The sequence below is a fragment of the Drosophila gunungcola genome, unplaced genomic scaffold, assembly GCF_025200985.1.
Source record: "Drosophila gunungcola strain Sukarami unplaced genomic scaffold, Dgunungcola_SK_2 000178F, whole genome shotgun sequence".
Taxonomy (NCBI): domain Eukaryota; kingdom Metazoa; phylum Arthropoda; class Insecta; order Diptera; family Drosophilidae; genus Drosophila; species Drosophila gunungcola.
In genome coordinates this window covers 55204-71440 of record NW_026453339.1, presented here as the reverse complement: position 1 = coordinate 71440, position 16237 = coordinate 55204, and the positions used below count along the sequence as shown (strand labels likewise).

General features: G+C 36.3%; 1 protein-coding gene across 4 annotated transcripts in view; it reads right to left on the bottom strand.

The window, feature by feature from the left end:
- Positions 1-14141, bottom strand: part of LOC128265927 (ras-related protein Rap-2b) — a 30172-nt gene extending 16031 nt beyond the window's left edge. For 2 of the 4 annotated variants that reach the window (XM_053002174.1, XM_053002177.1), the window contains exons 1-3: positions 13840-14141; positions 3970-4481; positions 691-922 (exon numbers count right to left, since the gene is read on the bottom strand). In XM_053002174.1, coding sequence (XP_052858134.1) covers positions 691-922; positions 3970-4058 — 321 coding nt within the window. In that variant the 5' untranslated portion in view covers positions 4059-4481; positions 13840-14141. Of the gene's footprint in view, positions 1-690; positions 923-3969; positions 4501-13839 lie in introns of those variants that run through there. The other 2 variants (XM_053002175.1, XM_053002176.1) reach the window with 2 other exon arrangements.
- Positions 14142-16237: the final 2096 nt, after the last annotated feature.

The window sequence follows — 16237 nt, the reverse complement described above, 5'->3', positions numbered from 1 at the left end:
AGCCCTCCTCCACGGGGAACTGAACTCAACTGAACTGAACTGAAACTGCTGAAAGTCCTGCCACAGGATAAGCCAACATGAGTACCTGCTCCTTTGTGACCCCTCCTGGCCACAAACAGTTTTATTCACTTGATGAAGCCAGTGTGGAAAGCGAGTGCACTGATACAAATATTTGCACACATTATCATGCACTGGAAAATCAGTTGATGGTGCATAAAATTTAACAAAGTCCTTTGCTTGAACATAAATAAAAAGCGCTTGAAGTTAACTGCTTATTGTTCAAAAATATAAAAAAATTAAGTAAATCAGTATCATAAGTTAAGAATTCTGGTGGGTTCTTAGAAACATAGCCGAATATGTTGTTTTCTTCGTAAAATATCTAACCAATCGATGTAAAAAACAATACTATCGATAACATTATCGATTGCAGTGCCAAACTAATATTATTCAAATATACCATACATTATTATTTGGACATTGAAATTTTATCAAGCGACGGTGTGGCTAAAAATACGGTGCTGGGTAAGGTGTAAAACAATCGATAGTATCGAAATTGCTATCGATTGTGCTGCCAATGCCATTTTAAGTGATTGTATTCGATTGGAGCTTTCCGAAGCACCCTCTCTAGTTCTAACTGCACTCCATTATTCAGGAAAAAATACAATCCGTTTTGCAGTGCAGCAGACTTACCTCATAGGAACCGGCGGTGTCCAGGATATCGAGGGTGAGACTGACGCCGGCGATGGAGAAGTTGCCCTGGTGCATCTCCTCGATGGTCCGCTTGTATTTGGTGCTGAATGTGTTGTACAAAAACTGGGTGATTATCGACGTTTTGCCCACTTTAGCAGAGCCCATAACGACGATTTTGTGGCGGGCGTTCGCCGGTCCAATAGCATCGTCCACCGCATTGTTCCTGCCCACTCTGCGTATGCAAGATTTTCGGTGCCGGAGTGGGAAGGCGACGGATGGTGGAAAAACATGAAACATGAAACATAAAACGTGATTTGAGTGAGTTAAGTTCGGTGCAATTCAATTAAATACCGGGCTTCGCCAAGTCTTTCCCCTCATTTTGTTGCATGATTTAATAACAAAAATCTCCGTTCCCCACCACCGATTTCAGTCGGTTTGCTTAATCCCCATGGGCGACTCATTAAAGCTGTGCGCTACATTTAAAATTAATCATTACGGCAACATCACAAAGCGTCAACTACGAAAGCAGAGCAAACAAAGGGACCTCACCTTATAAGCAGCACGGAATATATACGATATGCTCTATAGCATTTCGTATAGTGCAGGTCTTTGTAAATTAATTGGGAATCGGGGGAATATAATATATTTGTCTTTTGCAGCGATGTCAGCTTTAATGGTTGGCAAAAGTGCTAAAAATTCTACATAGAAGGGCCAATTCCAGGCTAAATGGATTTTGACAAAAAAAAAAAAAGAAGAATGACTAAAACTAATTTAAAAGGCGATTGTTTTAAGTATATTTGATTTAAATAAATCCATCTAAAAGTATTACATTTTTAAATGTATTGCAATCCGATTTAATTTAAAAAGCTGTAAATTGCAACTACCATACATATATGTTAAATGTTAAAAAGAACTACATATAAAGGTGATAACATGGTTACAACTCAAAGGAAAACTCTTGGGAAACCATTTACGTGTTTTCCCAGGATTGAGTTTTCCTTTAAGTTTTGTTCAACAAGCGGCAATAAATAGTTTCTGTTTATTTCCTTCTAACTTTTAAAGTTGCTGTCCAATACTTTATTCAGATTTATAGAGAACTGATGTAAGATAAAACACAAGCTTACCAATTTTAGAATATATGAATATATATAACAAAAGTAAATGTTATAGTCGATACCCGTTACATTGTAAACCAATTTCAAAGTAAATAAGCCTGCGGCAGATGGAAAACATACATTAAGGCGGTTCAGATTGCTTACAGTGTTTACCTTTAATTTCTTAATTACATCTGAATTAATTAATGAATTGATGAATTTGGATAATTTTATGTGTCGATAGATATAACAACTGGGCTTAAAGATTTAACTACAAAAGTTTCGCGACTTATGGGCGTTAAAGCGAAATAATCAAAACGGAACCATACAAATACAAATATGAATTAAATGCCTTAACATTGTACAAATACTAATTGCCAAGATGTTAACAGAAATTGTGGGAAAGGCTGGCGAACTCCTTCGTAATGTAAGTGTCTGTTTTCGAAATGTTCAAATGCCATATGTGTTGAAAGAAGAAACTTCGTTATCTCGGCGGCTGTTTGCTGCTGGTTGACAGCGAAAGTGAACAGGAAATATTCCGGGCGGCGAACAAGGCACATCTGCGATGAAATCCAATGCCATTTCCGACTGGACAATGGCCACAAAGCCGCAGAATCCGAGGATGACAGCTCCTCCTTCGTCCTGCGAGACGATAAATCAGGAAGGTCTAAGGAAAAAAGTACGATTCGAAGGAGCAGAAGTGGTATAATTGTCCAATGTAAGACGGCTAACCAACAACAACGGATCAAATTTGACTTTAATAAGCGCGATTCTGTCTTGTCTTGTCTTGTTTTGTTTTTTTTTTTTTTGTTGTTTTTTATTGTTTTTTCTTTTTTGGCACCTTCCCGGCATTCTATAAATATTTTCCGAGTGGGGGGAAAGAAAAAACAAGAAGGAAAAATGTAATCAAAGGCCCGTAGAAGATGAATTTCTTGTCCTGACAGGCAAAACAAAGGAAAAGTATGCAAACTACGGACGGACAGGAAAAAGCCGTTTCCCTTTTTCCATTTTCCCCTTCGTCAGTCAAGCTGCTTAAAGTTTCTATCTCTTATTTGGGTCCTTTGAACTTGATGAAGAAATGAAAATGTTTGCCCCAAAAGTGAAATAAAGATTCCAATCGCCAATGGCAGTTAAAAATATGAGATACCATCTCATCTGACCGACCATATTCCATTTCCCTGGCATTTTTCCGATAAACTTCAGCTTGGCATTTTTCCACTCCCCCCCCCTCAATTTGCGCATTTATTGCAAAAATTCTTTTGCAATTATTGCGGGCAGCGACTGAAGTTTGGGGACGCCTCAACTTTGTGACACTTTGACTGGTTAACTTGGGTTAACTTTCAGCTGGATTTCAGCGAGCTCGCTTCCCTTGGATTTTGGAACGGAATCTTCTACTCAACTTACACGTGTCTGCCATTTGTCACCCTGTAATGCCACCCACATATTTATAGTCGTCTGAAATGGCTTTCGCATTGAGTTTAATATGGATTTGTGGGTGGTATTACTGGTTAAATTGCATTGCATTAGGAAGCGCAATTTATTTCAGACATCCCGCACATCATACGAGCACTTATTTATCCTAAAACGTTTATTACTAGGTCATAAACATTGCAATTATGAGTTAAGAATATCTCTGTACTATGGTGACTAATTTTATTAGTCACTCACACTTTAAGAAATATTTGAATTAAACAAAAAATGGTGGTAAATAAAACTTAACATTTCTCTTGATTCGTTTTTCATTTTAAATTAATTGCTAGTATATCGATCATTTATATTTTTTTTTCATTATCTATGTAGAATATAGTCAACTTTTTAACTGCTCTAACATTCATTTTCATTTCAATAAACTTTTAAAGGTCAAACTTTAATAAGCTTGGAACGTCTGAAGATTTTAGGTAAGTCCTTTTTTAATACTTTTGATAACAAAAAAAGAAAACAAATTATTTAATTTCGTTCAGATGTAAGTAACTGAAGATTTTAGGTATGCAACCTCTGTGCGTTGCAGCGCACTTTTATAAACCATAAATATTGGCGTGCCTGGCTTACCTTTTCTTTTTATCCACCATTTTCCCTGCGCTTTTATAACCAGGTGAGAGATGTAAAACCCCTGTACATATGCCACTTTTTAGCCGTATTTTTTCGGGGGGAGTGGGGGAGGGGAGCTTACCCAGCCATAACTTACTTGTCACGCTTTGGTTTATCCTCGGCATTGTCATCCTTCATGAACGAGGGCTGCAGGCTGAAGCGGCGACGCAAGTGACGGCCACGCATCCTGCAATCCTTTGGATCCCTGGGTGTCCTTGTGGTGTAAGACTACTGGTAAATCAATGCCCCTCGCCTATCGTTCAGTGCTTTTTTTCTTCGACTCGTTCGGCGGGCTGTGACGTTTTATTGTCAGCAGTCAGTGTAAGTGGAGCAGTAACTGTAGCGCTAACTGGCAAACTGTTATGGCCACGTTAACGGGCGGTAGTTGGGCTCCCTCTTCGTCCTTTGTTCCTTCGTTCCTCGTCCTTTGTCCCCAGTCCTCAGTCCTCAGTCCTTTTGTCCTTAGTTTATTATTAGCACCGCCAGCGATTCTTCCTTTCCGCCGCCACCGGAAAATGCAAATATTTGCTCTTATTTCTCGAGTCTTACGTTTCGTTTTAATTACGTGACTCGATGATGATAATTTCCCTGGCAAATTCTCCTGTTTACCTGCAAATGGAAAATGTTGCTGGATGAGAGACAAAAAAGCCATAAATTACAAGCCACCTGCTTATCTTACTACCGCTGGGTGTCAGTATTTGATAATTGAAATTAAAGCGAGAACCGTTTGCCCAAAAGAAAAACAATACATACCAACACGCAAAAAGGGGGCGAGGCTTTAGCCCCAACGGACTGTCGAAGGTTTAATTTCTGTGTAAAGAAAATAAATACCATCAAAGAAATTGCATGGAAACAATGTATTATGTCAAACAAAGAGTTGTATGAATTTTGAGCTAAATGCTTTTAAATTTTTTTGGAAATAAAGCTTTGATTGGTCATTTAGAAACACGCTTGGATATAATTAACAGGCAACCAAAATAATAAGTACATCATTTTAGATCTCTAGCTTAAAATTAAAGATTTTTGAAATCCACTTTATAAAGCTAATTTTGTTACGAGTGCTAACTTACATTAAGTTTTATAATAGTTTTAGTAGTCTAATCTATAAGCTAAATTTTTATTTTGATTTTAGCTATATTTTCATTCTGATGTTTGCCTCTTTATATTTTTAGTTATATTTTAACAATTTATATTTATTTATTTCTTAGTATTCTGGAATGCCCCATTTTTGTGAACCTTTCAAGGCGTTTAAGAAAAAGTTAAACTTTCTCCAAGTTGGCGAAACTCGGGCTAATTAAACAGATTTATGTTGGGCGTGGCAGTTGAAAACCCTTAGCCACTGCCTTTCTACGGTTTTCTACTGCTTTCTTCGCGTGCAGTGCTCACTAAATGCCCTGCTACTTATTTTAATTTTATGGGTATTTTTGTAGCAGTTTCTGCTCTTCCTTAACTTAGTTTATGTTAACAAAAGCAGAGCGAAGAACGTGGCTGACGTTAATTGGACTTTAATGGAGTAAAAGTACAGGTCCCTGAGTTTAAAGTTGCCCCCTTGTTGTTGCATACTTCTGTGCGGTCCCCAAAAACATACAGAGAAATAAACCAACTGGAAATTTGTTAATTATATATAACAAATATGATTATCCTAAATAAAATTTTGAAAATAACCATGTTGTAAACAAACTAAATAGTTTTCGTTACCTCTATTATTTTGATATTGTATCACATTAACAAGTTAAATTATAGTATTATCATTATATCAAACTTATATTTTGATATGTTTCATATAAAACTTATCAACATGACTTTCACATCATACTCCTTTTTTCTTTCTGTGTTGATACAAAAGGGACGAGTGCCTCCTCAAATGCATTTCAAGCGATTAAATGTTACTTGAAGTGCTACTTAATCTGTTCCAACTTACACACATATGTAAATGCGAGAAAGGCTCTGAAATAAAATGCGAAATTTGATCTGTTTCTGGAAAAGCTTTCCTTTGTGAAGTGTAGTATTTGGCACAATGTGCAACAAGCTGCAGTTGCAAAAGCACAAATTGCAAGGAAGTGGAGGAAATCGCTGGAAAATGCCTTGAAATCACTTAGCATTCAGAGCAGGAAACCCGGGAAAGCAGGAAAAGCTGATGCGCCGGCGAGACCGAAGAGCAGACGAAAACCAACTCAATTGTTGAGCATTATCCATATTGTGGCCCTCGAAATGGATCAACTCTAGCCGTTAAGACAGCTGCCAAAAAGGATAGTTAAAATTGGAGTTGAAAACTTTTTTGCAAAAAAAAAAAAAAAAAAAACAAGAAAAAAGAAAATTCATTTACATATGCTGTGAGTAATCTTAAAACTAATTTTATCATCGAAGTAATTTGCTGACTTGTACAAATGGTAATATTAACTACGTCCAGTTTCGTACACTGGAATCTAATAATTATATTAATCGTTAATTATATTATGTTTTCACAAACTATTTTACGAGAATCCTATGATTGTTACAACTTTGTTAGGTGTTTTCCATTAAACTAGTATTCTGCAAATATTCTTTGTTAATTTATTAAGCATTTAAGATTCACTTTTGCTAAGCCCCTTTGCGTCTGATTTTTTCTGCAAAAGACTGAAGACTGAAAGGCGCTTAAGCAAGTCAAACTTTGGCAGCTTTGTGTTTCTCATTTTTTTATATTGTGGAGTGTGTGTGCAGCGGGTCTTAAGACCAGTTGATCCGAACTGCCAGTAAAACTTTGGCTGCGGCTTAGGAGCCCGAAAATTTGCTCAAGTTAAACGAGTTGCGGCATATTGACTGCAGTCAGCTGAATAAATGGATTATCCTAGAAAAGAGAAGGGAGGCGGCGGAGGAAAGGTGGTTTCTGGCCTGTGAGGGGGTGAGGAAATTGGCTGCGGTTCTTCTGATTTGTCTTGGGCTTTTCCTACCTCTTCTCTTTGCCAAATTAAATTTGTCTAAATTGTAACTAGTTTTCAATAATTTCTTATTTTTCTTTTTCCACTCAGACAGAGTTTGTGGTCAAGCTGAAAAGCAGTGAAAAAAAATGCAACTTTCAATTGCACTTGAACAATTCGATTTGCATAAAGTTTAGCGCAAGTCGACGAAATTGCCAATGCAATGGTGGAAAAATGGAAAAATTGGGGAGAAAGGGGGATGACAAGAAAAGGGGAGTCTGTGCTCCAGTTTCCGAGAACATTGAAAGGGGAATAGAAACTTTTGTCCAACTATTTGTGAATCGATTGGTATGCCAATTCTCTTATTAGGGATATAACTTTATCAATTTTCACATGAGCTTAAATAAATATTTGCTTCGAAATGCTTTTGTGATCCAATAACCACTAATAACACTGGACGAGATTTAAAATTGTTATTGGGAAGGAAACATAAAGTCAAACTATAAGACTTTTTATAGAAAATATATATATATATATATATATATATATATATATATATATATATATATATATATATATATATATATATATATTATATATATATATATATATTATCTAATAACATTTTTTCCATTAATAAATACATATAAATATTTTCCAAATTCAAACAGTACGCACTACCTGTGCTTCCTTTTTATTTGTTCTTACTTCCTTCGCTGCTTATTTTATTATCTGGAACATTTTCCGGTTTTCATTCAATGCAATTTATGAATAAACACAACGATAATAATAATAATAAATCATTGATTGAATACTGTTGGGGGGAATCGTAAAACGTATTTCGAAATAAATAATCATGAAACGTACAGCACATAAAACGAAATGAATTGAAATGCTGAAATGTGCCGGGGAAGGGGAATTCGATATTTTTTGCTAAAGTGGAAATTGGGATCTTTCGAGGATTGGACAATCAAACGGAATTATGCACTTGACTTATGTTGCAAGGGAACTCTGTCGATATCTTGCTAGAATTTCCATGAAATTTATATAATGCAAAAACGTTCGGTTGTGGTCATAGATTTGTTGGTCTCTTTATGCAATTTGTGTGTCGGTGGTGCTGCTCGTATGGGCCAGATTAGCACCACCCCACAACTGTTCCAACTGTCCCTACGTAGCTAAGTTACCTACCGGTGTTTGCTTGTGCCTTTATGTTGTGGGTGATGTTCGTGACTGGCCCTGAATGCACTGGCTCACCTGCTTACCTACTCACCAGGTAAAAAGCAACCCACCAACCGCCCGAGCATTCAGCCAGGTGCAGCACTAAAATTGAAAAGCATAAATACTTGTGTACATGTACTATAAACATAAAGCTGCCCAGCACATAGAAAAGGGCTTTGTGGGCGGTGGGTGGTGGTTTTCCCACCCAACCTACATCCTCTCCCAATTTCTACCTCATTTCTGTCGCTTGATAGAGATCATGTGCTGTTTAGTTTTGGTGGTTTTCAGAGGAGTCTTTAAATTGGGCAGAATAGATTTAAGTTTAATAAACATTTTGTTATCCCTTAAAACTTTTGAATTGAATACTTATAATTGTAGATTGAAAATTGCCGATAGAATGTGTTTATCGATAATTTATTGATCGTTTACACCAATTGTTAAAACCCATAAAGTTTATCTGATGAACTTGCAGAAGCAGAAATAATCAAGGTCATTGGACACTAAAAAATCAAAAGCCTAATAAGGATATCATTTCATATCAGAACAAAGGACAGAAACAATTGGCAAAGCAACAGGCAACAGAAAACAACAGCAACAATGGCCACACCAAACAACTGAAAAACAACTGAATTCTTATGGGGCTGGTCCCCCTCAAAATAAATTTTCTTTTCCTCTGTTTTTGAGCTTTAGGTCGGGCAGAATGCTAATGAATTGGGGGAGGTCGGGGGCCTTACAGTTTTATATAAAGTAGGCTGTGGAAATCTGATGAAAAACAAATAAACAATCAGAGCAAAGGAAAGCAAGGCAAGGCGAAATGAAATGAAATGAAATGTCACAACTGAAACAAAGGAAGGTGGGGTATTTTTCGGTTAAGGATGAGCATCAAAAGACAAATAAATGACGAAGCAATGAAGGCAATGAAGAACGGGCCTCGAAAATAGATTTTTTTTCCGGTTTATTGACTGACTGATTTTTTGCTTATAAATAGAGCTTCGCAACGGACTTTAAATCCCCCAAAATCTCAACTAGCTGGATTAGAAAGACAACGGCCAGGCAAAAACAAATCAATTTCAAATTCAGAATGGAATTTAACAAAAATAAGAGCAAGTGGAAGATGAAACTGGAAACCTTTAGAAATATATGAAAGAAATTTAAATTTCAAGGAGAAGGCCAATTGACCTTAATTGTTGGGTTAAAAATTTATTTAGAATTTTTTATTGCACTTTTTAGAGCTCTGAAAAAAGATAGCAGGAAATTTTATATCTACACACAGAAAAATGAGCCTTAAAATTTGACGTTTTGGAAGCAAAAAGAGGGTAAAAACATTTTAAATTAACTAAATATATGAAATTAAAGTTTTATGAAAATATTTAAGGAGCCTTAGGAAAAACTCACTCTATGATTGTGATTATTTTATTTAATATTTTTAGCAGATATTTCTTTTCTTTCCAAATATTGAAGGAAAGAAGTTAAAATTTTTGCAAAAAAAAAACGTAGTTTTAAGATTTTTCAAGACCTATTTAATCTACGACGGCTTGTGGAGGTCTACAACCTCGAACCACCCGATAAACTAAGCCCTGTAATCAGACCGCATTGAACATTAAGCCCAACTCTTTGTGGCATTACGAATTCCCATTGCCCATTGAGTAAACTTTGTCTAAATTGATTTGAATATTTATGAAAACGGGTGGGTGGCAAAAGACACTCACTTTGATATGTCACAATCACAATCACCAGTTGTTCAAGTGATTCTGGTTGCATATATAGGTAAAACGGTTTGGGTTATTCGGTTTGGGGCTTTCAGATCGGCTTAATCGCAAAGCCGCAGCCAAAACGAGGGCTCAAGTAATTATAAATGCCATTTTGTGTCGGTTTTGTTTAGCATGAAGAGATAAGAGAGCGTTTTCTGGGTGGTTGTGTTCTGTGGGGTGAACGTGGGACATGCATATTTATCATTCATGTGTAGGCACAAATTTGTGTCTGTCTCATGAATGACACGAAAAAGGCAATTTAAACAAACACACACACAAACAAGAGACAAAGGGGTGCAAATGGGTGGCGTCTTCGCCGCAGGCATTACAAAAATTTCACACACACTCGACGCAGCAAAAAATAAATAAATAAAGAAGAAAACAGAGCACCCGCACTGTCAACAAGCAACAGCTACCTACAACAAATAAAATAACAACACATAGAGCAACAACAAAGAGAAATAAAAGTAACAACCATTTGGAAAAAAGCAACAAATATTGCTGGTTCTTATCATTGGTTACAAGAGTCGGGCCAAAAAGCGTATAGAACTGAAACTGAACTGAAATGAACTCAACCGAGTTAAAACACAGAGAAGAATACAGTATTAAGCCGAATATAGGAAAACGTCTTTCCTTTTTAAACTTAAGATATATATATATGCTTATATAAACTAAATCACATTGATTTGACAGGTAATAATTTTGCAAATGTTGTTTCCCATTTAAATTTCGAGGCTTAAAAACAAATTATTTTTTCATAGATCATGGGTTTTGAATGAGAGTTTTTTTAAAGAGCTTTTGAATTAAATTATACATTTTTCTCGCAGTGCAACCAACTGAAGTCAGAGTTTGTGAATTCTGAGGCTGGGGACATTTTCCATGAGGAAAAGCCAATGACCCAAAGCAGCCAAATGACATGCCGGCACACAAGAGCTCCTTATCAGCCATGGGCCATGTGTGTGAATGTGGAAATGGTGCTTGTTGCTCGGCACAGTGGGACAAAATGTGAGACTTGGCAATAAGTTCTGTTTAGTTTTGACGTCTTCTCTTTTTTCATACTTTAATTCTCAACGGAAGCAATTATGTTATGGCTAACTTATAAAAAAAAATTTAATAATTATATTTTGAAATTGTGTTTACATTTAGTATTTTGTTTTTTTTTTCTTTAAAAGTAATCCAAAAGAAAGTTTTCATTTTATTTTAAAACTTTGGGATTAAATACCGGCATGTTTGAAATGCTTTGCGTTATACTTAAGTACAAATGTAAAAAAAAGCTTATGTTCCTGACATCTTATGACTACTTTTCCTGTTGCTTCAGGACGAAAAGGACTCAGTGTACGGAAAAAGTTGTCTTTTGTTTTTCGCAAAAGTTGCCGCTCTAGTTTTCCGTTTCCTGAGCTGTCAGTTCGCCGAGCCTCGGCTGTTCGACTTCATTTTTATGCCTGCAACAGATTCATCTTAAAAACACAAAAAAAAAAAAAACTACAATAATAATAACAACAACAACGATAGTTGGAAGATATATGTATAACAGTCGATAAGAAAAGCAGCAACAATGACGACGACAATTTGTGAGGATTTTTATAGACAAGCGTCTTGGTGGGAAATTATGGCTCGGCCTCTTATGCGTATATATATGTATGTATACACTGAGAAAACTAAAGATGGATTTTATTTTATACTTAAATAACGTATTAGTAGGGTCTTTGGCAGAATAAAATATTCTTAAATAATTTTATTAATTTTGTACGTTTCTCACATTTTGTTTTCGGTGTATGTTTCGTGAAAGTGTGTGCGTGTGATGCGTGCTTCAACTAATGAGACAATTTCCACTAGTTTCGTGTGTGTGCGAGCGTGTTGTCTTGAATTTTATCCCCTAATGAACTGTCCCTTGATTCAGAAGCTGACTTGTTGCTCTCCTCACTCCCATTGGGATATTTGGTCCCCAGCCACGCCCCCCGCAGGTCGCTGCGCCCCATTTTGGGTGTCACATTGTTGTGGTTTCAATTAGTGTTTCAGTTTCGGTGCGACTTTATCAATGTCGAAGGGAATTGGATTCGGGATTGTAATATGCCAATGAATAACTTGATTTGCGATTAGCGAGATAGGGGAAAATTGCAATCTTATAAATCAGCTACAGCACGAATCAAAATGTTTAATGCGAATAATAAATTGCATTTTTTTAGCTCAAATTGAGTTAAGCAAGAGAGGATTACTAAATAAAGCTAACTTCTTGTTTTTTATATAATTATATACTGCAGGTTTGATGAGTTTTTAACTCAATCAAAGCAACAAAAAAATCAAAACTAAATAAAATAATGCTTAAAAAATAAATAAAATATATATAAATCTATGACTACTTTTACTTTTTTTTTAATTGAAAGACATATATAAAATTTTTTTTTTTAATTGTTTAAATGAACGTTAATCAATCAATTTTTCGAAGGTGTTTAATTAAATTGTTTAATTAGAATTTTTTTGGTTTGTTTGTTTCTTTTCGTAAATTATTATATTATTGATATTTAAATTACTTTGAATAAGTACATGTTTCATACATTTTTTTTTGTAACATATAATAGACACAAAGTTTTATATGAACATGTGTTCACAAAATCTTGCTGAATTTTTCTATTTACGTTTCCGAAACGCGCTGTTTCACCGCAAATCCAGGAAAATCGTTCGGTGAATTCGCACTGAGCTCCCCTAATCCCGCCATTCTCGAATACCCATGGATATCCGTAAAGTGGAGCGGGGAATTAATCTGCATGGCAGTCATAGCAATGAGTGAGCGATTACACACGAGACAGATAAGAGATCTCTTTCTGCTGATTGGAATTTCGATGGGTCTAAGACAAAGACCATTAAATTGGATCAACAGAGGTCGTAAAGCTGGCCATTAACCAATCCAAATTTGCACTTTGGTGTCGGCGGCGAGGGAATTCCCAAAAAACAGTCGCGAACAGCAAAAAAAAATACATATATTAGAGAGATGGAGCCCTGACATTGATGAGTAATAAGTGCAATAATCGGCAGTGTGTGGCCATGACAATGGTTACACTAGCTGACAACAGAGCCGTTTATCTGTGCGTAGAATAAACATTTTATCGCATTATCGATTGCGATTACTCAGTTAATGAATTAAACATACACACACACACACACACACATTGAACATATATATTGAACTCCTTCGGTTCAGTTTGGCCAAAAAAGAATCCCATTCAAGCAAAAAGCTGCGACAAGTGCGATAAGAAGTTAGCCAATAATGGCATAATAATAAATCATCACTGGGACACACAAAAAAAAAAAAAACAAAAAATAAAGTACAGCAAGTAAAACTGAGCTAAAAGTTTGCACATAAAATGCCTCACGTCCAACGCGTCGTATGCGCAATGTCATCCAGCTAGTATTATTTACGATATCGAAATATCAGAGCGGGGATTCATGGCGAAAAAAAAAAACAAAAAACTTCATTGAATTAATTATGACAAGCGATGAGTTTATTTATGATCAATGTAGATTACAAATGAATTATCGTTTGCCGAATTGGATCGCTGATAATTTTGCGGTAGCCAGCTAATATTAGTGGAAAATATTTTAAGCATTTGCATAAAGCTTTATACTAAAAACAATTCCCTCTTTTAATAATTGCTTGTTTTTAAAACCTGTACTTAATTAAATATATTTTTAAAATACATGTAATACAAAATATTTTACAATACAAAGGTAAAACCTTAGCAAAATGTATTCCAAATAAATGACAGAAAAAAATAATACATTTTTGGCAAAATAATCAAACAAGAAAAGTTTAAAAACGTTGTAATTGATTTTACATATATACGTTGTATTTCCAAAGGCAATTCCTTATATTAACTATATATTAAATTTAACTTTAATTGAAATAAAAACTTCGTGCAAAACTGTCATGAAAATATAAAATAAATTCCATTTAATTAACAGAACATTAACTCATAACAAATATAAGCTTTTAAAATCATACATTTTACTAACATTCTACGAGCCGTTCAGCAAATTAAAACACAAACAAAGGAAGTCTTTTGTTTCAATTGAAATTATCACCGAATCGTGTATTTTTGGTACCTGTTCTTCGAAAGGTTTTTTGCAAATCAATTTTCAGCTTCTTAATTTCTTTGGTAAATCAACTCTTTCAATCAACACTCAGAACACAGAAGCACATGTTAAAAAAAAAAGATTGTTCACTGTGGGCGAGAAGAACTCGAATCCTCCGCTCGGTTTTTGGCTAGGATGCGGATGCTCTTTTGTTTCTGTCAAAAGTGGACTATTTCGGCTGTGTTGGCTGCTGTTGAGATGGAAAGATTTTGGGGCAGCAGCGATGGAACAACACGCTGCGTCGAGTTCCCGGGAAAAACTGGCAGCGAACCGAGCGTTACACTTGATGCATGCCCGAAATCGAAATCGCACAGCCGAGGAACGACCATAACGAGCCTCGATCCGAACCTGAATCCGGCCAGCCGAAGTGTGCCAAGGTGAGAGAGGTTTTTGGTTGTTGGATGGGTGGTGGTGGGTGTTGTTGGAAAGTGAGAAAAGAGGTTTTGGGTGGAAAAGCGCCACAAGTGCATGCCGAAAAACGAAGGAAAGCCAGCGACAGCAGAAGTGAGTTTCCATCTCGGCAACGGAGGAGGAGTCTCGCCTCTTTCAAATGCGAAATACGAAAAGCGGGAAAATCGGATGGGTAAGGAGGGGAGCGGGGGAAAAGCGGGTCGAAGAAGCTTTAGCTGAATGCAAAGCTTTTCCCTCCGAAGCTTTCCCGCTGAGCAGATGCAACAGCTACGGAATACAGATGGCATAAGATACATTCAAATGCTGCGGAAAGGTTAACTGCAAACGGTATGATAGATGTAGATGCGAAGATGGACCCAAATAAATGACATACATTATTTAGGACAAAAGATTGATTGCAGGCAAAATGATTGCTACATGATGTTGTGGAAGGAAAAACAGCAGAAAAGATTGATATCAATAAAAGAAACAAACCCGAAATTATGAGATTAAAGGGACGACCTTACCTATAAGGCAGAAATAATATCACTTTGTATACCATTGGTTAGATTTGAGCATGTCTTTAAAGGTTATCTTCATGGCTTTACGATTTAATAAAATACTCTCTAAGCCTTGATCTCTATTTACACATATATTTAAATTTAACTGATTAAATTTTGAGAAAGTTAAGCTTTCTACAGCGGCCATTTTTGGGTCACTTGTAAGTGGATTAGTTCTTAGTTTTGGGTTGAGCTACCTTTAGTTTGAAATTACCTATGTTTTCAAAAACAATAATAAAATATTTAAATTTAATTAAACATTTATTTTTGTGCATTTTCCATTGTCTTTAACAAATGTAAGTGGGAATATTTACAACGTGAAGAAATAATACCATAAACAGTACCGCAAACTACGTAAATTGGTTACTCCACAATTAAATTTAAATACAAAGTGAGTTGATGACACAAAGTCGGGGAAAAAAAGCCTCCCCTCGAAACATTAAGTGCGTGTGGGTGGGTAACTCCCTGTGGCCTTTGGATGGTGGCCACACACCTGAAAGGATCTCCACTCCGTAATCCCAGACCACGACATAACAGCCTAGAGGCTCTGCGAGGTCCGCAGTGCCAGCGTCATAAATCTGTTTAAATTAGCTGTTAAACAGGTCGTATACGCGATGTGGTTGCACCAGCCGCCTTCGGTTGCACTCGTCCGCCAAGTTGGCACACAGAAAGTAAAATAAAATAATATATACATTTTTCATTTCAAATATATAAGGTTTTATTTATGTTTCATGATAAGTTAATGTATAAAGTTCCCAACAGATTATTTAAAAATTTATTATTTTACTTAATAAATGTTATAGGGTGTATACAAATTTATTTCGGTGCAGTTTGCTGACACAGCCTCATGTTGGCGGGATAATAATACCCCATCTTTGCTATTGACATTGTCGTAAGAGGCTTATTCCGGTTCCCAGTTTTCCCACAATTCCACCGTGTACCCCGATTCCCCTTGTGTTTTCCGAGTCCTCTGAGTTCTCTGATTCCTCCGATTTCCCATTCCGGACCAGTCAGCAATAACCGGCGAGATAATTGCCACCTACCAAGGACTCGACATCTCGGGCAATAATCAAGCAGTTATAAATCCCATGAAAGCCGTTCGATGGCAAGTGGCAGGAAAACATTCAAATTAAGACCGAAACAAAAACGTTCCACCCACAAAGTTGCAGTTTGTGCTGTGGCTAGCGAAAGTTTTCCATTTCCCACATCATCTTACGCCCGTTTTCCTGCATACCCAGGCCTCACCCCGGAAAACTTTTTAATTTCCATTCGTAATTGTGAGACAGACCATGAAAACGACAATTGAATGTAGCCACAGCAAAGAGATCGGCAAAGTTCCTCCTGGGCCACTACAAAGTTGCGGCTGCAGTGGTAAATTGGGTGAAAACAGTGGGTGGATAAATGGATAAACAGTGGAC